Source organism: Manacus candei, unplaced genomic scaffold (genome assembly GCF_025592945.1).
Source record: "Manacus candei isolate 608988 ecotype Guabito, Panama unplaced genomic scaffold, ASM2559294v1 h1tg000081l, whole genome shotgun sequence".
NCBI lineage: Eukaryota > Metazoa > Chordata > Aves > Passeriformes > Pipridae > Manacus > Manacus candei.
The window spans coordinates 7,741,998-7,768,069 of record NW_026138129.1 but is presented as its reverse complement, the minus strand read 5'-3'; the positions used below and the strand labels follow the sequence as shown (position 1 = coordinate 7,768,069).

At 40.7% G+C, this 26,072-nt stretch overlaps 1 protein-coding gene across 6 annotated transcripts in view; it reads right to left on the bottom strand.

The window, feature by feature from the left end:
- The window catches only part of PPP1R14C (protein phosphatase 1 regulatory inhibitor subunit 14C), a 54,349-nt gene that overhangs the window by 9,994 nt on the left and 18,283 nt on the right, over positions 1–26,072 (bottom strand). For 2 of the 6 annotated variants that reach the window (XM_051811249.1, XM_051811250.1), the window contains exons 2-3: positions 3,797–3,880; positions 2,363–2,395 (exon numbers count right to left, since the gene is read on the bottom strand). In XM_051811249.1, coding sequence (XP_051667209.1) covers positions 2,363–2,395; positions 3,797–3,880 — 117 coding nt within the window. Of the gene's footprint in view, positions 1–2,362; positions 2,396–3,796; positions 3,881–4,368; positions 4,948–5,208; positions 5,258–10,036; positions 10,207–16,609; positions 16,708–26,072 lie in introns of those variants that run through there. The other 4 variants (XR_007908287.1, XM_051811252.1, XM_051811248.1 and 1 more) reach the window with 4 other exon arrangements.

Genomic DNA, 26,072 nt, shown 5'->3' with positions numbered 1-26,072 from the left:
GGTGCAGAGACCCACCTGCAGCCCATGGAGGAGCCCGTGCTGGAGCAGGTGGATGCATGAAGGAGGCTGTGACCCCATGGGAGGCCCAGGATGGAGCGGGATCCTGCAGGAGACCTGCGGCCCGTGGAGAGGGAAGCCCACGCTGGAGCAGGTTTTTCCCGGGTAGGACTTGTGGCCCCTGTGGGGGACCCATGTCGGTACAGCTCATTTGTGAAGGACTGCACCCCATGGAGGAGTGACCCATGGGACAGCAGTTTGGGAAGAGCTGCTGCCCGAGGGATGGACTCACATGGGAGAGGTCCATCAAGGACTGTCTCCCATGGGAGGGACCCCACAGGAGCAGGGGAAGGACTCCTCTTCCTGAGCAGCAGCAGAAACAACAACTGACCGTAACCCCCATTCCCCATCCCCCTGCACCACTGAGGGGGAGGAGGGAGAACATGGAAGGAAGGAGGGGTGGGGGGAAGGTGTTTTTAAGACTGTTTTATTTCTCACTCTTTGGCTCTTATCCTGTTAGTAATAAATGTAAGTACTATCCCCACTTTGAGTCTTGTTTTGCCCGTGAAGGTAATCAGTCACTGATCTCTCCCAGCTCTTATCTCTACTCATGAATCCTTAGCTGTTTTCTTTTTAGCTCTCTTCTCTGTCCAGTTGCAGAGGGAGAGTGAGAGAGCAGCTTTAGTGGGTACCTGGTATCTGGCCAGGGTCAACCCACTAGACATGCACAGCTGAAAGGTGTCTGATTAGGGGAGTCCTGTAAGCCACCCCCTCTACTAAATACTGTGCAGTAGCCGCTTCTGGGAAAGCACTGACTCTATAAATGGAACCAAGAAACTGACCCATGACCTCGACTTTTGAATTTTATTTTTTTTTTAATGAGTCCAAGGTTTTTTTACAATATTTACTCTTCCTAGTAAGTACACATTACTATATGAGAAGTAGGCTATATTGGCACTGGACACATTGTAACAGACAGATAACATACAAATGCCAAAAATTATGTTTCGCCATTGTTTCTGCCTGTCCAAAACTTCCTACCAAAACTTCTGTGTCACTTTTCCACCAGAGGTTCTCACCAAGATTTTCCCACTGGAGTTTTCCTGCCAAAAGATCCTGGTATTGTTCATGGTTATCATATCTCTGCGAACATCTGAATAGAGCTGCGTGCCAAGAAACCACACACAACCTCCTTTGAATACTATAAAAGATGAACAGAAATTTGGGACGAGCAGGGAAAGAGGAGTGAGAAAGAGAGTTGGCTATAACAGCTAAAAATCTTTTCTCCGCCTCGCTCTCACCTTTTCTTCTGCCACCGTAAGCTGCCTGCCGTCACTAGAGACTGGACTTCTGCCGTCTTGAAGTGGACTGAGACCCACCGTGCTACCCACGTGAGTTTTTCCACCCTGACCATATTTCTGAGGGCCGAGAGAGGTGCAGACCTAGACCTCTGCACGGCCAGGGGCTGCCCGGTGTGAGCAGCAGAGAGGCCCACATCCTGGCTGCATTCCAGAGAACTAAGACCCCCTGCAGCTAAAGAGATAACATCTAAGGCGGCAGAGACCGGAGAAAAAAAAAAGGCAAAAACTCCTTCTCTCTCTCCCCCCCCCTACAGACCAGCTCGGATACAAAGGTAGTTTTTGGTGGTAATCTTTTCTCTGCTTCTAAAAGTAATCTTAGCATTTTCTAACCTTTTCTTATTTTTTCCTCTTTCTCTTTGCATCTCTTAGCAACTAATAAAAACAGTTTTGGTATCAACAGATAATTTGTATGAGTTTTAATTTTGTTCAAGGGAATATTTGAATGTAAAAGTTCTTTTTGCAATATTTAAGCAGATCGTAACACGCATTAATAGATATGTAAGTTGAAAGCTGAGTAACTAAATCCTGCTAGTTCAGGTTGTCCCACAATTCTATTCAAGTCCACTCACAAATACAATTAGCCAAGCTGCATATCTGCATAACAGTCCTCAGAATAAAAAATTTTACTGTCAGAGATAAAATTAAGTGTTTTCAGATTGAAGAGCACAGTCTATCATGCAAATATTTTAACCATCTGATGAGAATTGTTTAGTTTTTCTATCACATGACAGGTTTAAGTATCAGTATAGTCAGTACGGACATTACAGAAGACATTATTGATACTTCAGCTGGAATAACCAGCAGTTCCTCCACGAGGCAAAATCATGTTCCTACTGTAGCTAAGGGACAGGGCACAAACATTTCCAGGATATAAAGCCCCAAGTCCATCAGCTACCATTAACATTCTTCTAATAATTTTATCATAACTATAAAAATAAAGTTACTTTATCTTGAACATAGCTACAGTTTTCACACGTGAATAGTATTTAAGAAAAGTCTTTTACCTCTGTTGGTTTGTAGCAATCTACAAGAGTTTCCTAGAAGCAAAATATGAAAGAGTCAGTTCCCATAGAGAATAACAGTGAACATAAACAAGTCACAGTATGAAACCTGACAAGACAGGGGGGAAAGAAAAGGAGCAAGAACCAGGAATCACTGAATAAAGATGCTACTGAAAAGCAAGTGTTATAAGAAGTTATCTTTGCTTTCTAGTTGGATCAGAATGATTTGCAACAGGAGAGAAATAATGGCTTCTTCCTCCAGGTAGGAACTTACAAAACCCCTCTCTCCAAAAAAAAAAAAAAAAATGAGAAGAGGAGGAGAATCCAAGAACATTTCTTCCAGCAACAGAAATGTGAAAGGCAGCTTTCTATGAGGGCACCAGAGTTTTTGTAATGCAGAAATACAGGCAGTTATTCCTAGAAGGGCATTCCTAGCAGGGGATCTGCTGCAGCTAGTTTAAACAGAAGTAGCAAAGCTATTAATGAATACTCAGTGAACAGCCCAGGGCCATGCCCCACATCTCTGTGGCTGGCCAGTGGGCACTGAGAAAGGGTGCCAACAGGCACTCAAATCAAATGTGCTGCATCTAAGCACCACACTAGTCACCTCCCAGAAGAAGCTGAGGGCAAACCACGACTCTGGAACAGTTTTCCTTTTAGTAATGCATCTGAAAAGATTATAAACAGAGACCCTTCATATTGGTTTTACACCTTGATTTAGATAGATAGATAGACAGATAGATAGATAGATATTAAGACAATTATATTTCTTTTCTTCTCCCTCTCATTCTTCTGTTCATTAACTTCTACCTCACAGGATTCAAAGAATTAGAGAGCTGTTTTGAACTGTGTCATTTCAGCGGACTCCTTTTGAATTTCCCTATTAATTCCTGTTCCTGACCATCTTACCTTTCCTCAAGCTTCTTGACAGGTTACTTCAAGGTAGCTTGATGAGTTACAATTTCTAGCTAGCATAGACAGAGAAGTAATTGCCAATAGTCTAAGGACAACAGAAGATTTTTGGTCTGTATACACATGCATGTATGTTTCTGCTGCTGAAAGAAACTATTTGGCCATCATAACTGACTCTCGGCCATATAATTTTTCCTATGTGACTGTTCTTTATTTTTCTATGTTTTCTGTTCTTTATTTTTTATATTTGTACAAATTAGAATGAGGCTTATATGGCTTAGCATATTCCCCTATAATACTGGATTCTTTGAACTTTTATTTACTCCTATTATCACCTATCTTCCAGAAATTTTTTATCTAAAAGGATTTTGATTACCTTTGAACAGTCTAGTGGATTATGCTAAGCTCAGATCTAAAAATCTCTCAGTTCTAATTCTACACTTACAGTGGATTCAATCAAACACAAGATGTGGATCCAGATGCATTACTTCAGCCCCATTCTGATTTAAAACTATAAAATGCTACCTGTAATTTGAGAGCTCTTTCCTCTTCATTGGCCGCATCAAGAAGGTCATCAATGTCAATTTCTACTTCTGGCATCTCTTCTTCCTGAAAAGAAAAAATACCCACTTAGTTCATAGATCTATCCTTTAACTAACCTCAAAAGCAGCACAGTGATGGCACACAAACCCATCTTCCTGGAGCCAGACAAGGAAATCAGTAAGGGATGGTGGCTGGATTCCTTGCTCCCAGGCCAGTAGAAGGTCAAGCCTCAGCCACACGGGAAGTGATGGCTCTTAAGCAACCCTTCACTCACAGCCCAGAGTTGTGTTACTAACTCACGCCCAGCAGCACAGGTCATGCTATTCTCACAGTACTGGACAAGAGGATGAAGAAGTAGTCAGGGAAGAGGAAGTAGATAACAGCTGCACCAGGGCACAAAATTGCTTTGAAAGCATTCTTGATTGAACTGCTTATTTTGTTAACACCGTGGAAGATCTCCCTTGCTTAAAGCTGGCTTACAAGGATGACACACATGGCCTATCAGAAGAGCTCAGATTTTCAGGGTCTGCAGTGAAGCACAAAGTTTAAGGCATAGAGTATTTTAGATAAGTTTTCTTAAAATTCCTCCACCCACACGCTTCTCCCATTGCATCATCAACACCTCAGGTGCATTGTTCCCTGAGTCAGAGCAGCAGTCCACACATTTTGAAGGACCCCTGAACTCTGGAATCTCAATGAGAATTCATCATCCACAGATATCACTATTTATCGCATTTTCAATTATGCAAAAAATATTCTTTTGGCCATTTTTTGCATTTTCTCATCAAAATTGTTACACAGCACCTCGCTGCACATACAAAACTCGCGTCTCAGGCTCTCTCCCACATCAAGTCCGACCCTGGTAGTGCCCTTAGTGTCATGGACACACAGCTCCTCTGTTGCCCCTCCTCCACCCAAGCCAACACACAGGCATTGCAAAACTGTCCCCTCCCACATGTACACTGCCATCAATCGACTCACTAACACAGCATCACCTTGGCACCTCCTGAATAAAAGCAGAGACCTGAAAGCCTCCAAATGGAAGGGTGGATTTGAGAGTCAGGATGAAGCAACAAGACCACTGTCCCCAGCAGCAACTGTCTTCTTGGACCCCACCAACACGTTTCAAGATCCTTTAAAGAAACATTTTGACAAAAACATGGTGGTTCCAGCAATTTGCAAAAGTTTCAACAATTGTGAAATAATTTAACAGCTCGAATGGCAACTGCCCCAGGTAACACTTATTCTTAGCCTGGGAGCAAGGAATCAAGCCACCATCTCTTAAAATTACTTTTCTACTGGATAAAAGACGAGACCAAATATTAGCAAGGAAAATAACAAGTTAGCTCCAGTTAATCTAACAGAAGTTAAACACCAAGGTAGCAAACAACTACCTGTATCAGAAACTCCAGCTAAAATGCCAACTGTTCAACATCTTTTTGACTGTGAGAAGGAAGGACAGAAGTTGGATGATTAAGTTCCCCACTCCCCATCTCTGAAGGAAAGCATGCAGGAACACGTGTAGGAACACGATAGCAGAGTTGCACAGGCTGTTAGACCCAATGAATAAAAATACACAAAGAACACTCTTTGCCCAGTTAGCAGGTTTAGAAAGGAAGCATGGACATTTGTTGAGCTGAATCAAAGACACTAGTTATTGTAATGCAATCTGGCAAAAAGGGAGTTTCTAACCTAATGATACAGACTCATTAGCAATTTAAACAACAAGGAGAAGAGGAAAGAAGTCTTCCACAGACTATAAAGATATTCAGCAAAAGCCATTAGAATTTGAAAGGATAAAAATTAATCCACAACTAAGTGATATACTTAGTAGCTTACTATCCCAACTCTACGCTAATTAGCATATCACACCAAGAACCAGAAATTCCCCAAGTAGATAGTAAACCTCCTGAACATTTTATCTAAGCAGCTCATCTTAAATACCATTAAGACAAGGCGCCTGGAGTTACTGTTAATACTGTAAACTTCTCAAAATACCCATTCATTGACCTGTGTAAATGTCAGTTGTGCACCTCTCTGCATTCAGAAGTGCTGTTCAGCACACTGAATATTTTGTCAGGTACACATTTTGAACTCTCCTCTGTTGGAACAGCATTCTGGCAAACTGAAACAACGTTGGAAAGCGACAGTGAGGGGGAACTGTCTGTAAGGCATATAATTCTTTTTTGTGGTCACACATCATTGAAGCTGAGTGCTCCTGAAAGGTTAGTTTTACTCTGATTGGTACCAATAAAGTGGAAAAAATCCCTGCTTGTATCCTCCTTCACTCTTATCTTCTTGAAGTCAGCTTTTCCTACATCTTCAAGGTTCACAGTGCCATCAGTCCAGAGGGCAACTGTACCACTGAAGCTTTGGTGTAAGAGGTAACGCAGCTCCTCTACATCACAGAAAGCCATTAAAAAAAAATTAGAAATACTTCCAAAGTGAGGAACTTCAATTGTGTCTGACATACTGCCATTCAATTAAGTTACATTTTCTGTAAAATATCATGTGTATCTTCTTCACTTCACAGCAGATTTGAACTCTGATACAGAACACAAGTGAAGGGGGAAGCTCAAAAAGCTATCTCTTGGTCTTAATTTTTGGCTGAAAGAACAAACATAATCAAAGCATCTTTTCTCCATCTGAACTACTGTGCCTGCATGATCTCAAGAGTTTTATGTTAGGCATAAAAAACATGTCCTTAGGTCAGGAGCCTGACTGCTCCACAACAGCTGTAATGACAGAGGGAAGGAAGACACAGTCATGTCTTCTGTTTGACACATTTTATTGGTGAGATAAATGTGATTGCTCCTACTACTGAGATAAATGTGATTGTTCCTACTACAATTAAGCAGCTACAGATTAGGCAGGGGCAAGCCTGAAAAGGTCTGTGCATAGCCAAAAGGTTGTATTTTGAGGGTCTTGTTAGTGTCACAAGGCTGTGAAAAAAAAAAACAAAGCACTGCCATGTTCTGCTCCAGTGAGAGGAGACAAGGTGATGCAAATAGTAGATGATGGGAGGGGTAGGGATGGGGCAGAAACCACAAGCAGCATGCTGACACAGGGAGTAGCCCCCAGGGAAGCTAAAATAGAAGACGTGGGGGGTTGCAGATGCTATCTATGAATTGAAACACGGGGGGGGGGGGGGGGGGCAGAGAGAATGGACACTGCTTTTAAGCACCCTCACCAGTTTGCATTAACAATGAAGGCAGAATGTGAGCTGATTTCTGCTGCAGTATTCAAAAGTCAAAAAATATGAAAGTTAGTTTCCATACTTAAATTCAACCTTGCATTGAAAGATAGCCCCATGACTCCTTAGGTTGCATGAACTCTTTGCAAGCTACTGGCAGAAGACCTTGGGCACAGATGTGCATTATGTAGTAAATAGATGTAGCAGTTTAAGATATTACAACCTCTCCAGCTGACAGAGGTGATCACAGCCTCAGTGGTGAATGGAACAGAAACAGGTGAGCATCCTTTAGTGAGACCAGAAAAAAGCCTTTGAAACCAGCTCCCACAGCAGTTTAAGCCAAAGGCCGGATTTGGCAGGGGCATCTTGAAGAACACTTACATATCCCAGTCTGCTGACCTTGAGGACAGTACCTCCAGTACAGCAAAAGCTGGTCTGACATAATTCCAGGTATTTACTAACTAAACATTTATCTGAGGCTTTAAAATTTAAAAGGCAATAGTTGCTCTATGGATAACTTTCCCCTATAAATCCAACACTTAAATTAGCCTATTATCCCACATCCTCACTGCCCATTCAATGTGCATCATCTCATTTGCAGTGCTGCGAAATAATTAAATAGGCTTGTTTGGTGTTTACTTTAGATTTTAAATTTGGCAAAGACAGGAGAAGTTAAATGCAGGAAGAAAAGTTAAAGCCAATATTTGTATAGTGCGTTTGGAAGCAACATGAAAGGACAGCAAGAGAAAAATTAAAGCAAAGGAAGGAAAGACAACCATACAGTTCAGATGTATGGAAGTTTCAGATTGTATGAATCAGGGATTTCTCACAAAGTCCTGGAAGATGCCAGTGTAAGTGATCAAAACTGAACTAGAAAATAGGATCAGTTTTTCTAGAAATATCAATTTAATATAGAAAATATTTATTTATATTGGAACAGACATGTGATGGGCATCTAATACAGTTAGCTCTAAACAAGGTCATCTGCAGACATGGATGGCACTACTAGACAATGGCTTACGTCTCAGGATGACAAATAAAAGTGCCATAAATTACCAGGACTAGAAGTCATTGGTTGCATGTGTAACCTGATGGGATTATGAATGGATTGCACTTAATCCAGGTAAATGACTATGACCAAATAGTCATTTGTCTAAAAAACAAAGGAAAAACCCATGTGTTCCTTGTTTCAAAGCCTACAGTTGTTTTGGGTCAGGGCAAAAGTAGATAAAAGTGAGAATAAAAAAAGAATAATTAAGTGGGGAGTCAAAAGACACAGGTAAAATAAAGCTATTTTCAAGACAAAAAGACTACTCATGTCTACTGATTGGTATGAGGAGGAGAAGATTAGGAAAGGATGCTGGAGACAGCAAGAAGAGACTCAAAAGTGCCAGGGTTTGTAAAACTTGCAGTAGGAACAAGAATCCTCAGTGGTACAACCCAATTACTAAATGACAGCATGTTTTCTCCAATCCTGGAATATTGGCAGCAATAATGCCATAGCAGACATGATGATCTAATGTTAGACATGGAAAAAAATTATCTCTCATTTCTGTTGGTCCCGGTGAAGTGGTTCATGCAGCAGTGAATATTAGTTTGTACAACTGACAATCAGTGAACACATTTAGGATGCTGCTCCCAGTATGATACAATCTTTAGCATGCAGTTACATATTATTTTCTCCCTCATCAGGCACTTATCTCATTAGCAACCAGTCATTGAATGTGAAATCTGAAAGGCAACACACAGTGTGAGGCCCCACACTCCTGAGCACGTGCCATCTAGTATTGGCTCCAGCTAAAAGCTAGAAAAACCCATGTTGTACCCAATCTGTTCTAACCAGAGCAGCAGCCTCTTCCACCAACAGCAAATTTACCTTCCTCCATCACTCTTGTTCATTAAATGAAAGTGCAGGCACATTCAAGGCAAAGCTACCAGGTTTGTCCACTCATTTTGAGTCAATGATCCTACTGTTTCTGAATAATCATAATTTATCTGTGGTAGCGTGGCCATCTAACAGAAACCTTCTCCTGTGCTGAGCCCATCTTCAAGCCTGACATCATATGGATTAAGTTAAATACACAGAAAAGGAGGGTCATCAAGTGCTCACCTGTCAAGAGAATGGCTTATGCAAGCTGCCCAGTATCTCACATCTACATAACACGGTACGAACAGCTGGATAAAAGTCGAGGAGACAGTGTTTTATCTATATGGTCTAGATATGACCTACCCTCACCCCCGGCACTAGCAGTGCATAGCCTTGCACTCACACCACTAGAGGGAGGTAACACTTTGCAAACACAGCAAGGGCCCCTGAAGTTGCTGGTAGACCATGGAAAGGTCTTCTGAGACCCAGATGCAGTTCTCAGATCTGGAGAACAACAGTCTAACTTCTGTCCTCAAGTACACATTGTCCTCTACTCCTGTTCTTAAAAATGCAGCCCTCAAGCTTTTAATCTCACAGCTTGATTCCTGCAAAATCCTACCACCTATGTGTCTACTTTTTGGGGTATTGCTCCTACATCCATCCAATCTACCTTTTCCCTTCAACTGAGGGCCAAAGAAAGGACTGCTGCAAGCAACTCAGCTCCCAGCCACTGTGACCAGGGCTTCCTGCCAAGACGAACTGCAAGAGCCGAGCCACTTCTAGCTCCCTACAGAGCAAGTTTGTTCACATATGACAATCTTTGAGCTTATTGCCAAACTTTAACAAGTTCGGGCATATGACAAGCACAAGTGAAAGAGGAGGGGAGGTGTGTGATTAAACTGAGAACACTTCCATAAACTGGCCACAGGTATCTCTGACACACAGCAAATCTGATCCCTCCTAAATTTCCAAGATCAGACATATTAGAGTTTCAACTCAGCTGTTGAAAGTCCTCAAGCAATGTGAAAAAACCACTCATTTTTCCTCCCAATTTTAGTCTCAACATCAGAAATAACTGAAGTCTTACCTAAAAATCTTTCCAAGATATTCCATCTGAGGCAAGCACATACTGAGAACCTCCTCAGCTCAGATGATTTCAATTTGGACAAGTTTAACATTTTAAAAGTGTGTTTGCTGGTTGTTAAATCAAGAGTAATGCCAAGAACAATGATTATGGGGCTCTGTATGGAGAACTACACATCTTGCTGTGAAGCAGAGGGGGAGCTTACCGAGGAATCACTAAAGTCTAGCAATGAACAGGGTGGAACAAACCTGCAGAAAAGATGGACAGATACTTATATTCAGTGGTAGTGTCTACACAGGCAGGCACAGCTGGACTGCAGTTTGCTCAGCCAGTGTGTCATGCTGCATGGTCCAGAAAATATAGTTGGATTAGGGCAGCTTTAAGACCAAGAGAATAAACCCTGTTGGCAGAGCATGTACATTCAAGTGCCATAGTCTATTAACACAGCAATTAAATTTCCAGACCAAAGCTTATCCACATCCACCTGGCTCAGAGAAGAAAGAAACAGCTAAAGCCCGTCTGCATCTGCCAATTCACCCTATTTTGGTAAGTAGATAAGTGGGCAAACAGCCTAAAGCTTATATTAGGAAGTGCATATCACATTACAAGGAAATCTCAACGAGGAAATCTGTTGGAGACTCCTGTCTGAACCCAGGGAACAACAGGGAGTACTCTCAAGCTCCAAGGTCTAAAGCGTAGACTAACAGCATCCCAGATCCGTGCCAGTATGCAACTTTGGGGTGTGTTGCTCCCAGCCAGAGACATACTATGAGAAAAAGCACAGGACTACATGTTGAAACAGATACCACCATGCTCCTTTGACAACTGGAAAAGCATGCCCATCCTGCAACCTAGCTAACCTTCCCTGAAAAGGTACTGTTAGGAATTCTTGGCCTCCTCCATATCTACCACCATCTTCATTGTCTTTTCCTGTCATACAGGTAGCAGATCAGTTTGAGCAGTATGTCCCTTAAAGGCAAAAAGAGGGACACAAAGTTCTGATTTAATCAGTCTCCATAATGGCAAGTTTAGAGATTTGATACAGTCAAACAACAGGGACATGCTCCCTCTGTGAGTTATATTACCTGAAAATATAACTTGTCAATCAGCTTGCAAGTTGCCTAGAAAGTATAAGTCGTCATAGGTTTGAAGGGTTTGGTTTTGGGTGGTGGGAAGGAGGAAGGAACTCAGAACAGAATGATGTCAAGCAGGACAATCCCTGTATAAGGATATTACCCTAGGCAAACTGGGACACTAATCCTGTATGTTAGTGTTACTTATCAATAGCCAAGAACAGCTCAAACATCCTTACTTAGAAACAACTATAAAGAAAAAATATGGCACAAAACAAATTTAAAAACTTCTGGGAATCACTTAAGTATAAGGGCATCTTAATGTTAATGTATGTGCCAGGAGTTACATACAGCTACAGCTTCAGAATTCAAGTGTAAGTTAAAAATATACTAACAGGGTAATGGCTGTACACACAAAACATTTAAAATTCTAGTCATGAACCTCATTAAAGCGATTAGCAACAACTGATATTTTTAATAAATAGGGGAGGGGCACCAACTCATGCCAAGTTCTTCCATCTCATTACTCAAGCTGGCTCAGTCACTGTAAGCCATTGTTGTTTGTTCCAAGCTGGCACTGCCTCTCCTCTTGGCTCTCAAGTGACAGTAGAGTAGATGAAGTAGACAGATGTTATTTCAATTCCGAGTTCCATTCAAAGAGTCAGCCCTTCTAAAGCAGTAAATGCACCCTGAAGTTTTTATTGTAGCACAGTAGTACATAAAAATGGCAACAGCACAATCCTGGCACTTAGGTGATACAAAAAGACACAACTCTGTTGTACTGTTATTTCATGTGGGGTTCCTCTATCAGCAAGGAGGGATTAGGGTTTTGGGCAGAGATCATCATCCCTCAATGCAATTCCTGTGAAAGCTTCCTTTATGGGCAAGCCTTTGTGAAAGAGGATAGTGAAAGGACATCCACATCCAGAGTAGTACATGTCCCTCCATCCAGCTTCCCTGAATATCTTCACCCTCCCCCAAAACAAAAGCCTGCCTGCATTGACATTCAACACAGAGGCAGCTGCTGTTTTTGCAGATGCCACTGCAGTTTTGGCTTTCCTTCGATTAGAAGGTTAGAGGGCAGAAAGACAATGGCAACACACCATGACTTAAACTTACAGCTACAGACACTAAATTTAAGTCAGCTGTTAGCTCCTACATCACAACATGGTTAGCATGACATTTTACCCTGTATAAGGGGTGGAGGAAAAGTAAGACAGCCATGTGTCAAAATTCAGTTGAAAAAAAGGAAAGGGAAGGTTAAGTTAAAGCACAGTGAGACGGGTACAAGTACTGCCAAACCACTTCCTGAAGTGAAGTTACTCAGCTGAAAGGGAGGCAGGGCCAATTTCAGAGGACAACTGAATCTATAGAGACTATGCAACTATGGGTTTTCTGAATGGAGCAACGGAAAACCTGGGCCGCTCCCCTGCTGCTGTGTTCTGCTGCACCACAGGCAGAGGCTGCATGCCACATCTAAACTGCCTTTGTGTTGGCATAACTGTGTGGCACTAAGCTTTGAAGGAAAAATGGTACCATTTGGCAAACAACAAAAAAGCAAGTAGTTGAAAACCCCAACGTGAAGCTAGAGTTTTATAGTGTTAATAACTTGTAATAGATGAAGCATAATAATTTCCACAAGCTGTTTCAATGTAGATTCTGGCCTACCTACACCCAGGAGTTATGGCAATGGGATTTTCAAGTGAAAGTCAGGGGCTCCCTTTAATCAGTATGGGATAACCAGCCACTAAAACACACTGTATATTTCTGCACCAATGTGACCACTACTGTCAGAGTTACCTTCATATTTATTTAGACTATATGAGAATGCCATGGTGACCTCACTCAAATACTCTAGAAGTGTGCACACAGAAGAAGACACCTTAGTTCCTCTATTTCCACAGTTCTCTATCCTGCTTGCTAGCAGGGCCATAAAGCTGCTATTGAAAGAACAATGTGTTAGGAGAGTTTTATTGCACTTCAAACTCTGCCAACTCAGTTGAGGCTGGGCTTGCCTAGCAGACACACTGCCTATTGTTGGTCACCAACACACCCATCAAGTTTTCTTGGCTGGAAGGAAGACTTTCTGTGCTCTTTCAGAAGACCATGCCTTTTTACTTAGATGCCTGGGCTGGCTGCCACATTTCACAGGCTGCATCCTCCCATCATCAGCAGGAAGGTAACTCGTACAGAGTTGGATGCAGCCTGCAATGACAAACAGCACTGGTGGCTCGTGCAGGTGCCTTGGCCAATAAAGATAAATAATAGATCCTTTTACTTTCCTTTTCCCTGCTTCTGTTCAAGAATTTTTGCCTCTCAGTTTGGTTTGTTGTTTTTGTTTGTTTGTTTGGGTTTTTTTGTTTGTTTTTTTTTTTTTAATTTATTCATTATTATTATTATATGAAAGCTAAGGAAGTAATTTGTGAAGAATCAACAGGAGTAACTTTTCCTCTAATTAGCTGTTAAATGGAATTTTGTAAAAGTAAAACAAATGCATACACACACTACTTAGGGGTTTTTTTTATCAAAACAATTTCTTGGTATCCTGTGTTTTAACAAGTTTTCAAAAGAGCCTATTATGTAGGTGACTGAAAATACTTATCCTAGGCCCTGGACTTGCTATTTTTAGTTTGGTATTTATCTGTTGCTTGAATGGGTGACTGAAACACTAGTCAGGGGTCACACACTTGCAGTGCTGACTCTGGTCCGTCCATACACAGTAGTTGTTGTACGAGCAGCTGTTTAGGAAGCACTTGCTCAGAACTCCCGTCATAAAGCATCCAACAGTGAGAAACCAAAATAGGCTCTGACTTGGAACAAAACAGCTTCTAGGAATCCCAAGCTGGCGAAAAAACACAGTTTGGCAGGCCTGGCTTGGTTCATGGCCCTATCATTCATTTAAACACTTCCATTGGTTTAGTTGGGTAATGGAAGTGTGAGTCAAATACAACTTGCTATTTACTCTTATTTTACAATGTGGGTATTTGATAACTTCAGAAAAATTGTGACAACCCTTGAAAATCATGTGGTTTTGACTATGACACTGATGCAACTGCCCAGTATGACAGAAAAATGCCCACTTGTCTTGAACAGGCAAAATACCTGTTTGTGCTTTCCTCTCCTGGTTGGGAAATTCTTGCCCAGTCTCCAAGGAAGAGTCATTATGATGCTAATGCAGACACAGCTGCTAAGTTAGAAAAAGGCATTTTTGCCCAACTTTTCTCTATGTACAAAATAGACCAAGCCAGTAAGAAATATACAAAAAAAGATCCATTTTGTTAACACTTCACAATTCAATAAATGTCTCATCTGAAAAGTTTGTATCACTGGAAGACAGAGAAAACAAGTAAGTGCTGGAAGGTGAAAGCTGAACATATAAATTAAGACTATCTCCTCTGCCATTGTTATAGGTGTACTAATTCCTTTCAAAACAGGGATTTTTAATGGAACCATTCAGATCTCTTTCTTGCATTGAAGTGTTGTCTTCCCAGCTGGTTTGTTAACTGAGTTTTCTGCCATGCACCCTTCCTTCACACTTGCAAAAGCACCACTTCACTACCTGATATATGTGCTCATGGGTTCAATGTCATGTCATTTCATCCCATTTTAGTTAATATCTAATTGTCAATAAGTTTTAGCTCTCTCATTTTTTCCAAAATTCTTTTATTATATCCAAGTGTGGCATATTTGAAAGGAATTTAGGTTTTAGCTAGCATTTTAGGATACCACCATTTAAAAGCTCCCAAAAATGTGTCAAAAATGCCTTCCAATTCATTTAGGTTCAAGTATACACATTCACACTTTCCTGACTCTGAAAAATGGGTTGTAAGGAGACACTAATTACACATCAAGAGCACATCCTTGCCATTAGAGCACAAATGCAAGAGAAGAATTCATTCTTCTCTTGTGCTTTGTGTCCAAAGCACAACCAAAAGAAAAGCTTGCAGCAAATCTTTTTGAGTCCCAGCTCCCTGCATTCTTCTACCTATTTCACTGTGTCCCTATGATCATAGTTACCCATCCCAAGAGAAGCTAACCTTTGCTTACTGCCAAAGAATTGCACTTTGAACAGCCAGCAAACTTTATTAATTGTGTTGCCACCTTGAAAATGAAAACTGAGCAAGTATCACTTGGTAGAGCCTGCAGATGATCTGCAACAACTGTTTTAAGAAGAGACACCAGCTTAACTGCCTTCCAAGGTAGCCTTCAGCATCAGGAACTCCCATTTCAGCTTCCTTGACCCCTAAATAGTGCACTTTTTCAACAAAATCTCACTTTGCTGTGATCAGCCTAAAATTTGTTCTCCTTCTTCTGCTTCAACTTCAAGTTTTATCTTTCCTAAGCCAATGTCAAATATATGTGAAAATATTTTCCTCCATCTTTCACAGAGACACAAACTTGCGAAGTCAGGACTTGTCAGCAATCTCTAATCATATGCATTGTTGGAAACAGTCACAGGAAGAAGAAAAAAGTGTTTTTCTTTCCAGTGGCATTCCAAAAGAAACAAGTTATGGATGATGTGGACATATATACACTTTTTTTTTTAAAGAAATAAAAGCTTTGTAGTTCCATAACCATAGCCTGAAAAGTAATTTAAGGCATTCAGAAGAAGAAAAGTATAATGTAAGGCAAGATATTTGTTGTTTTGGCTTTGTATAAAAGTAAAAAACTGAAGTCATTCCTGAAGCTTCTAATTTACTTGCAGCTTTACTTTTTAAATGCCAAAGAGCCTATCATCTTCCACAACAAACTATCATCTTGCCAGCAGCAAACATGTGGCAGACCTTTTCACATTGGATAATGAAAACTTGTGGTGAGCTGTATGATCATGACAGTGTTAGCAAGCTCAAAATAGAATGAGGCCAAAGCACTGAGATGTCCCTCTGCTCCTCAGATACACAAACGGGCTATATTTTCCAGCACAACCATAAACATTCCAGATGCTCATGCAACAGCTGCTAGCCCTCACAAATCTCTGTAGTGGAAAGATGATGCAGGCAAATAGAGCAAGCCCAGGACTGATGAGGTCCTTAAATGAGATGAACTTACGGAGTGACAATAGCAAGAACAGAGAAATTCAATTGGGCTGAACTGAAGGGAAAGAACTCCAAGAGGCTGCTGAAGCATGAACACTTCCCCACCCCCTCCACCCCCTTCTTAGCAGTACAACTCCCATATACATGCCAAAAAAAACCAACTGCTTAAACTGTTTCCTACACTGAACTACAGCTCCAGGAAAGGAATATTTTTCTAAAGCTGTATTAAGCCTAGCTCTTCATTATCAGTGTTAGAGCCCTGGCAGAGGGGCCATAATCCTCACATTTTCAAGTTGACAAACAAGTAAAAGACTACTCTTAAGTATGTTAATTAACGCAGTAGGGAAAAAACGGTGGGAAGTAAAAAAGATTTTAAGGGGACTGCAATTTTCTCAAGTATCCTTTAAATGCCAGAAGGTGCCACCTTCAATTATCTGGAATACCAGAGATTCTCAGAAAGGAGAGAACTCTCATGCATACTCAAGATCTCATTTCTTAAATAGTTTCCTGGTTCTGTAGGACAGCATACACACCAAGATTACCTGGGATCCAAAGCACTTTGATGTAAATCAGAGATCCTCTGCAGCTCCTGGAAGTCCAGAACAAAATCAGAGCGATGCTTCTGGTTAGCACTGAGTTTCTAGAGGCCAAAACAAGGGTATGTTATCAGTGGCCTTGTCTGCAGCCAACTAGACACAGCTTTTCAGACAGAACCCAAATGACTACAGCACTCTTTCAGTTTTCTCTTGAAGTTGTTTCCATACTATGCAAAGCATTTCCAGCAGCTCAGGTATATTAAAAATAGAGCCAAACAGTAGCTTCATTCAGACTGATGTTACACTGAATTGCAATATTATTTCATGTTACACCATCCAACACCACACTATATACACAGTGCACACATATATACACACTAACCCTTCAGGATCATGTTAATAAACCACAAATATGCACCTACATCCACATATGCATGAACAGTTACCTGTTGTTACAGAAAATTACCAGAAGAAAAAGAATGTACACAAATTTCTGCAATGAAAGTATAGGTAGCAAAGCCTTGAAGAAGCATGGCTTGCCACAGCCCAGCAGAGCATATTAACAAGCCATGTGTTCATTATAACAAGCTCAACAGGATTCGGCTTGTAAATGCAGAGATGCTACCTACAGCATCTCTTGTCCCTTGATCAAGCAGACAGTTGTTGGATATTGCCGAAGTCTTGCCACATCCCTTTCGGGGAGTATGTTATATGTCTGCCACCAGCACAGTCTGGATTTAAAAACTGCTTTCCCAGGGGGCTATGCCTTTGAGCAGAATTAGTCGCACTAACAAGCAGCCCACAGTCAGGTTTCTCCAGCTAGAGATATGCAGACATAACCAATGCTATTTGCTTAAAGCTCTCAACTTCTGCTCTCACCCTGGAGAAAGATGCATTGTACTTCCAGGAATATAAACACTGAAGACTATGAAATCTGCTTCCAGAAGAGATACTGTCTCTCAAAAAAAGAGACAAGAAAGACATTTCTCTCTAGCCTTATGCAAGCCAGATGACTAGTTTTTTATTCTCTCCCCTGGCCCCATTACTATATTTCTCCCTTCAAACAGAGAAATTATGAAACAGCTGTTGCTTTTGCCAGCTTTGTGAGAGGCAAAGAACAGCAGTCAGAAGTAGCAGCAGGGGAACAAGACTGTAATATACTCTGAGTCTCATCTGTTGAGAGTGGGTTAACAGAAGACAGAGGGCAAGGAGACAAATTGGGACACCAACATACAGTCAAACAGCTCCTTTCTCACCACCAATCTTATGTTCTTCAGCGCAACACCCAGCAACTGCAGCAAGAGAAAGGACAAAACTCTTCAAGTTAAATGTACTACGTCCATCAATTTAGTATCTTGATAGTGTTCACAAGCAAGTAGTTTAATCAATACACTGTGCAGCCAGTATTTTGGCTTAGTTGTCACTCTGCCATGTGGCAAACTAGACAAAGCAGATGGTCAATAAGCTCTGTTAAACTGTCGGGGACAGCTATTATGAAGAGACACAAAACAGCTCTCTGCTAGTTCCAAAAGTTATAAGCTAAATCTCAGCAACCTCAGCTCAGTTTCTCCTCTTAGAAAAGCTGGCATCAAAAGAATCAAAGTTAAACTAGTGACTTTCCCAAGGCTCCAATCCTGAAGTTCAGAGTACGCCAGGCACCATGCTAAGAGATGCTCAATTTCATTAAAAGGTGCAAAAATTGGAAAATAGGCAGTATCATCTGTACTACACCAAGAAACCACTGATCTGTGAAATCAACAGGTTTGCATCTTAAAAATAAAAAATGAAAAAATGTGTAGCAAGTAAATCGGGAGAGCTGGGATTGAAATCAAATATTAACTCCTCAGCCTTTGAATTCCAAACAGGGAAACCAGCCCAGCCTAAGTCTTATTAAAAGGAAGAGTTAACAAGTCAAATTTCAAAATACATTCTGCTTTTCACTAAAAATGCTGTTGTCACACAAACTCTGAAACAATCTCAGACACTTTACCTCACATGCACCTCCAGATAGTTCTCTGATCCTCACAACAAAGAGAGACGCTCTGAACAAATAACCAAACAGAGTGGAAGTCTGGTTCAGCAAAGAGCACAAGCTTTGCCATATTAGAGGAGAAGGTTTCTGGTAGCATGTACAGGTACACCTTGTTCTGTTCTGCTAAAACCTGCCTCTTCATGCTACAGTAGCCTCTTTGCCAACTCATCATGTAGGGGCCTTGTTCTGAGGCATCTCCAGAGACAAGTGTTTTAACATTTTTACAAAATGCCATTACGCTTTGCTCACAGAGCTGTAAGGAACACAGGTTATACCTGTGTGTACTGCTCCCTGGCCATATGATAGCTAAAACAAACACATGCCTTCTGCTCTAGCACTACATCTAGCTCAAGTAGTTAAAATTTGCTTAGGATTAAAAAGGTTTGAGCCCAATTCTCTGTAAGTCCCCATGAGGAGAGGTTAAAAGCTTAAATGTGTCTTTCAGGCAACAGAACTCATGAAAGAGCATCAGAAAAATGCTGTAGTTAGAAGTTAAAATGCAGTTTTTTACTTAATGGACAAAATGGGAACTTTACTAGACATCTTGAGATGATGTCCAGTGAGCTGATGCCCCTATCTCTATATGCACCATCTCACTTGGGTGCACTGCAGTCACCATCACTAGACACCCCAACAACACATTTTTCAGGCAGTACTAGATCTCATTTGTGTTTGCAACTAAGTGCCTATCTCAGTAGGGCTCTAGTAACAGTGGTTTGGTCTTGCAAAAGACATTTTATTAAGTTTGTTGGCATCATTCAGAAGCTGTTGGCAAGAGCAATTAAGGAGTCAAGAGACAGACCAACTTTGTTTTTCTAAATTGTCTCATGATTTGTGTAATATGGGTTCAAAATTTCTAGATCTTGAACTTAGCCAATACAATATATTTACAGCAAGGAGCCACAACAGCTTGAGCAAGCCATCAGGTGAGGCTGTAACATGTGTTTCCTCCTTCTGGACAACACTGGCTGGTTTCTAGCCTCTAGCAGACTCTCAAGGAGCCATTCAAAGAATTCATCTGGATTCACACTTCAGCTACTCATTTCTGCGAGTCTTGCTTTCCTTTCACTATTTTATGTCTTGGAAACACTTAGAGGTTAGCCTTCTCCTTTCTTCATCTACTCTGCTATCAAATACACACATTGATCACATGACAACTAAAATTCATACACATGAAGCCACTTAATATATAAACAGTCATATCTAACTCAGGAACAGCTGTCTTCCAGAACGCGACCTTCATCTGATCAAAATAATTTTTGTTGGGAAACATTTTAAAGCAACACTACAAAAATGACTGGTTATTTTACCAAGTCCCAGGACTCACAAGTTGGGAATTCTCTCACCCAGTTTTCTATGTCTACCACAGAAACGTTATCATGCCCCATCTGTGGAATATGCCCCATTCCTGGAAGTGTTCAAGACCAGGTTGGATAGGGCTTTGAGCAACCTGGTCTAGCAGAGGGTGTCCTTGCCGATGGCAGGGAGGTTGGATTTAGATGATCTTTAAGGTACTTTTCAACCCAAACCATTCTATGATTCTATGATTGAGCAACCATCCATCCATAGTAAACAAGAGGAGACTGTAAAGGGAGCATCAAGCCATTACAGCCTGGAGGTCTGTCTCATGACAGATGAATCTAACTAATAGTGTCTCTCATATAACTACATGGAAGACCTACATCCTTCTGTTAAGGAGGTAGTTGAAGTTCACTGCTGCTATTTTTGATCCTGGAGGCAACATACAGTACTATCCTAGTCCAATAAAGTTGGAGACAATGCCCTTCTTCAGATCATGATAAAGTTAATCAGTATACCATGATAAAGGTTGTGTCAGGATGTGAGACAAAGGGCAGACTGTCTTCAAGCCTGGCTGATTGTGTAGCTTACAACGCTTCACCAAAAGACACGTGTTACAAATCACAATTAATGTAATTTAATTTTCCCATCTGTTACACTGTATTTTAAGACTAATTATTTTACTACTGGGTCAAATGAAACAGATCAGAAGTTCTAAAGACGGGCGCTACCAGCTGGCTACCTTGACCACCCAACAGATGTTAATTTCAGTGTGGAAAAAAACCTAAAGAACAAAAAAAGAAAGAAAACAAACAAACAAAACAAAACAAAAAGCAAACAAAGAAAAAAAAACCAAAAACAACAACAACAAAAACCCTACAAAGAAACACTGAACAACAAAACAAAACTAATAAGCATACCAACAGAAACAAACCAAAAAACCAACCCTAACCTTCCTCAAGTCAAACATTTAATTTGGAGTTTTTAATTAATTTACTCAAAATAGTGATGTATTCTTTTCTGTAGAAAATTATTTTCTACTTCCAGATATCAAAAAAAAGGAAGTAATAGTCTGAACATACTTTCTGTTCCTGTTCTTAAACATAGATCACCTTCTTCTCATTAGCACATCTTAGTCAAATAGCTGACTATTTTGCATTCTTCTCACATTACTCCACCTTTGAAATAAAAGATAGGATTGGAAAAGCAGGAGAAGAAAATTTCAAGCAGTTAAACACTGCCACTTAAAATGATAAAGGACAGTAGTGTTATCATTGACACTGTACTTAGCACATAGTCTGAAATCCAGAGTCTTTGGGTGGCAGTATGTATAAGAAACTTAACATCATTACCCAAAGAACCCAAAATAAAGTCTTTCAGTGGAGCTCCTTCTCATATGACTCACACCTACAAAACTCCTGCATATAAACCAAATACCTGCAGCAGCCCATTTCCGTTGTAGGGACAAAATGATAGCCGTGAGTAATCACACCCTTTCTGCAAACCAGGACCTCATGGAGTCTGACTTCACTGTCATGGTTACAGAACTGATGCCAGAAGGAATGCAGAAGCGCTCCTGTGCGCCTCTAAAGTACCAGTTGTGTGCTAGTCTATAGCCAGTTCAAAGGAACTTCGAATTCAAAGTATAATACACTGTTAAACAAAAAAATCAAGTTATTTTTATCTGGCTACTTTTCTTACAAATATACAAAGTCTTAAGATTTGAAGTCCTTATAGAAATCAGCTTGGACACACACATGTTAATGAGGAAGACTCCTATAATCTTTGCTCCTCCAGATTCTCACAAGCGTTTTCTATTTCCACCTACAGATTTTCTCAAATGGGAGATATTTCAGGAACACCTGAGATGCTAATCAAGTCTTCAGACATGAAACTGCATGAACATACACGCAGAAGCAGGTGGAACGAAGGGAATAAGATCAAAGTCAGGCACTCCCTTTCCCTCCCTGGGAAATAAAAAAAAAAAAAAAGATAAGAGAGGAAGATCCATGCTGCTCCTGTCTCATGTTTCTGTTGTTTTCCACTTTTAAAAGATTTCAGTTGTCAAAGTAGTTTTCAGCACAAACTACATCCAATGCACCCCGAAACAGCTGACTTCCACAAGACCCCTTGTAGATGAAACAACTGTTCACCTAGCTCCCAGGGTAACATACAGGATCACTGGAGTTTCGGGGGTTGGAGGGTATATTTTGAGGGGGGTCATTTTGTTCTTTTGTTTGTTTGTGGTTTGGGTTTTTTTTACACTGTGGCACACAAAAGAGCGAAGACTCCCTTTGCCAATGAAACGGCACATCAACAAAGTAGATTCAGGGGATGACTACTAACTGGAAAATGTTTCACATCGGAGTCTGACTTCTTGTTAACAGGTCATTTTCTTTAGTAAAACATCCACTTTAAAGTGACACTCAAAGAGGGCTGGGCTATGTATCACATTTGTGTTTGGATTGCTCAGGTCTGTTCTTACACTAAGCAGAAACAATTACACAAGTTAGGGAGCACTAGAGCTAAGGAAGTGTGGGTTTCCTGTAATTTCATGTCTTGATTCTCAGGTGCCCAAATAAAGCCCTTTCCTTTTCAAGAATATATAAGAAGGTATAACAACTTATCTGTGTGTATCCTCTACAATTTCATAAAGAAGGAAGTTCTTACCTTCAGTGAAGATACTCAGGGGGTCTGTAAGTTTTGTAAAAATAGGTAGCTAAATTCTACAGTTAAAATCACGCTCTCTGGCCAATTTCAAGCTAGAATTAAAGGAGTCAACATGCCAGAAGACACACACAGAGACAAAATTTTCTGCCAAACATTTTTAGCTGGTCATTTTAGCTTAATAATGGAAACAAATACACTTAATGCCTTAAAAACACAGCCAACCCTGATCTAATTACAGTCCAAATTACTATCGGCCAGAAAAGCTGCTTTCAGGATTTGTATTTGAATGAGTCCAGCAAGCTGTCCTGAGCTTGGAGAAAGTGTTTATGCCCATAAAAATAATGTGCTCCTGCTCGGCTTTTAAGTACATTGTAGCACCAGATCAGAAGACTTTCTGCAGTGGAAGAGGACCCTTTTAAAACTAGTAGTGGCAAATCAGTGCTCGGGTAGCCCCAAACCCTCTTTTTCCCCCCCCCAGATCAAAAGCCTGAGCTTCAGAGGACTCCCCATGCATTGTCATGATTGCATGTAATCACTCTTTGTCAAACCTACATTACCAGATTTCTTCAAAACTCTTATTATGCATTCTAAAACATGTTAGCACACCACATTAGCCACAAGCTGCAAGGAATGCACATTTCTTTAATATTTTCTCTTATCGATGAACAAGAAAACAAAGCAAATAAAGAGTAAGCATAATCAAAGTGACAGGTGGATTCTGAAAATCACTTCAGGCTACAGCTAATAATAGAATACCCAGTTTCAAATTAAAAGTTTGGATGAGGAGTCTGGCACCCTGAAATGTGAAAGAAACACTAGTGCTTTTCTAAGAGCTGGTCAGGCTGAGTGAGCATGCCAAAATACAGGAGCAGCATGAGAATTTTTTCATGCAGTAATTGGCCTGAATCCAAGCTCGTGGATAGATTTTTTCCTCCAAGTAAAGCTGGGCTCCACATATATGCAACCTCCAAAGGCAAGATTTTCTCCAGCAAACCAAGTCAAAGCATTCTCTGTCTAGCTCAGAAAAGGCACTGGTTGGCACAGGGTCCTTCCAGTCAGCACAAGGTGGTATCATCAGCTCCTTCCCACCAACCTTCGCTTAGTGCTAGCCTTCTTAATCATTCAAAAGGCAAATGCAAGCAGAGTTTAAAGTTCACCTCCCCAATTTTGGGATATCTCCAGAATGAGCGCATGTTTAAACATTAGAAATTCCTCCAGAACTGCAGCAAAAGCACTTTCCACCCCTACACACCCCTGTTTACTGAACTTCACTGTCACAGCAACAGCTTATGAAATGTCTGACTCTCTCCGCTGATGGAGGGCTTAAGAAAGCTCGGGCCATTTAAGAGGTCTCTATCTGCTGGTTGAAAGACAACATAAAGGACTGGGAGAGGGAGAGCTGTTTTCTGAAAATAAAGAAAAGTGTTGAGATTTTTCTAAAGCACCTACATTTGTGCTTTAGAGGACCCCATCTTCTCATTATTGCCCAAAGTTACCAAATAGGTACTTTCAATACTTCTCAAATTCTTCCAAACCCAGATGGTTTGGAAGATGGTTAGGAAGAGAGAAGATGGAGCAACCCCCTCAAGCGCATCTTCACAGCTTGTAGAAGATACGTGTAAAGTACACTGTACCCATTTTCCTCCCACAGGCAGGTAGCTCAGATAAAGAACAAATGGTTCAGTTTTGCACACATGGTGCCAAGCACAGGAGTCAGGACACTAATAAATCCTACATTCGTAATAAGCAGTGCCATAACAAGAGTTCTCAGGATAAAATCCACTGCATATGGAACAGATGCAGCAGCCATTGCCTGGTCATTTCAGCACAGCAGAATACAGGCATCTGGGTAGCACTTTATGACCAGGAAAGTCTAACATAAGCTTCCTAACCAGCCTATGGAATAGAGAGTTAAAAGAAGGTAGCAGAACCCATTGCCACTCATTAAAATCAAATATAGTCACTATTCCTTTGCTTAAAATACCCACTACCTACAGCTGCAAGCAGGAGATAAGCTGTGTCAAGAGTACTTCTACGTTTATTCTGCTTTAAAAATGCTGAAGATGCTTCATATAACGCCTGTGGCAACTACCACTGAATAAAGACAAGCCAAGTCATAAGATACTTTGTAACATAAAAATATTCAAAACCAAAATACACAAATTTGCAACACCATTTTCCAGTGCTAAAGGATTAAACAATTACGTACTTAATTAGAAAAATTAGGACGTGAGTTTCACCTTGTTTCAACACAAACCAGAATTTATTTTCTACTGTGGTTTCTGATGTAGATCTGGACAAATATTTATGCAATTACACTAAGGAAAGCAGGCTAATTTTTAAGTTCCTTCATGTTGTCGTTCTTAATGAACAAACAGAAAATACACATAGACAAAAAATAACTACTTTTTATCACCGAAAATCCATGTATTCACTCAAATAGGGAATACTCATGTGAAATTCTTCAGATAGAGCCAAAGAAGAAGCAACAGCTGGTTGAGCTCCCAATCTAAAGAGATTCCAAATATACAGAAAAACAAGCTGTAGTTAAAAATTACCTATCCCTTGGTATACGCAGCTTGGTAGCTTATGTTACATATACTTTCAACCTGGCAGTTTGGTTTAGGTGATAACACTTGTTTTGAGCACTGGGCCAAAGTTTTACATCAGAGCATTTTCACACTGCCCTACAAGCCAAGGCAATGGTACTTGTCTCGTTCAAAATTTTTAATCACAGGAAACCACTCTGGTCTTCTTTAACATTTTGTTTTATAGCAAGTCAGTTTGGACCTTTACTTCTGCATTTCTCCAAACAAGCTCCTACTCACATAAGTAGTCAGTCCACCATGCACTTGGCATTCCACTCCCAGCCACCCTGGCCCGTTTGGAGCTACAGGCAAAACCCTCACTGCTGCTTTCTTGTGGGCTGGTTCTCTTCCACCTTTTGATGGTTATAGCCCTTTGATTTAAGCCCCAAAGCAATTTCAGTTACTTGATGCTTTCCCACAATATCTTCTCTTCCCCCTCAAAATATGCCCCAAGAGTAGCCAAGTTCCCACAATTCTCTGGGAAATAAAAAGCAGCTCAGTTTACTGCAGAAAAAAAAAAACTATGGGAATAAGACACCAGCAGTCCTAGCAACGGGCATGTGGGACTGAAGTGCCTAGGTACATAGTGATTCATGCTGCTTACGAGTACACCAGGCCCAGGAGCCCAAGTTAGTGCACCTGCTCTGCATCTGACTGTGTTTTACATGCAAGGTTATCTTGCACACAGAATAAACATGTCAACTGAACATGAGTTAATTTGTACACTACAAGACTGCCACCCTGCAGAAGTTTGCAATTCACAAGGGAGTTTGTTTTTGAAAAGAGTGAAGCGCTCCACATTTAGGAAACAGGAATTACAAATAGTGAATTGATTCTACAATTAAACACAGCCTAAATAGTTGACTGATTCCAATAACCT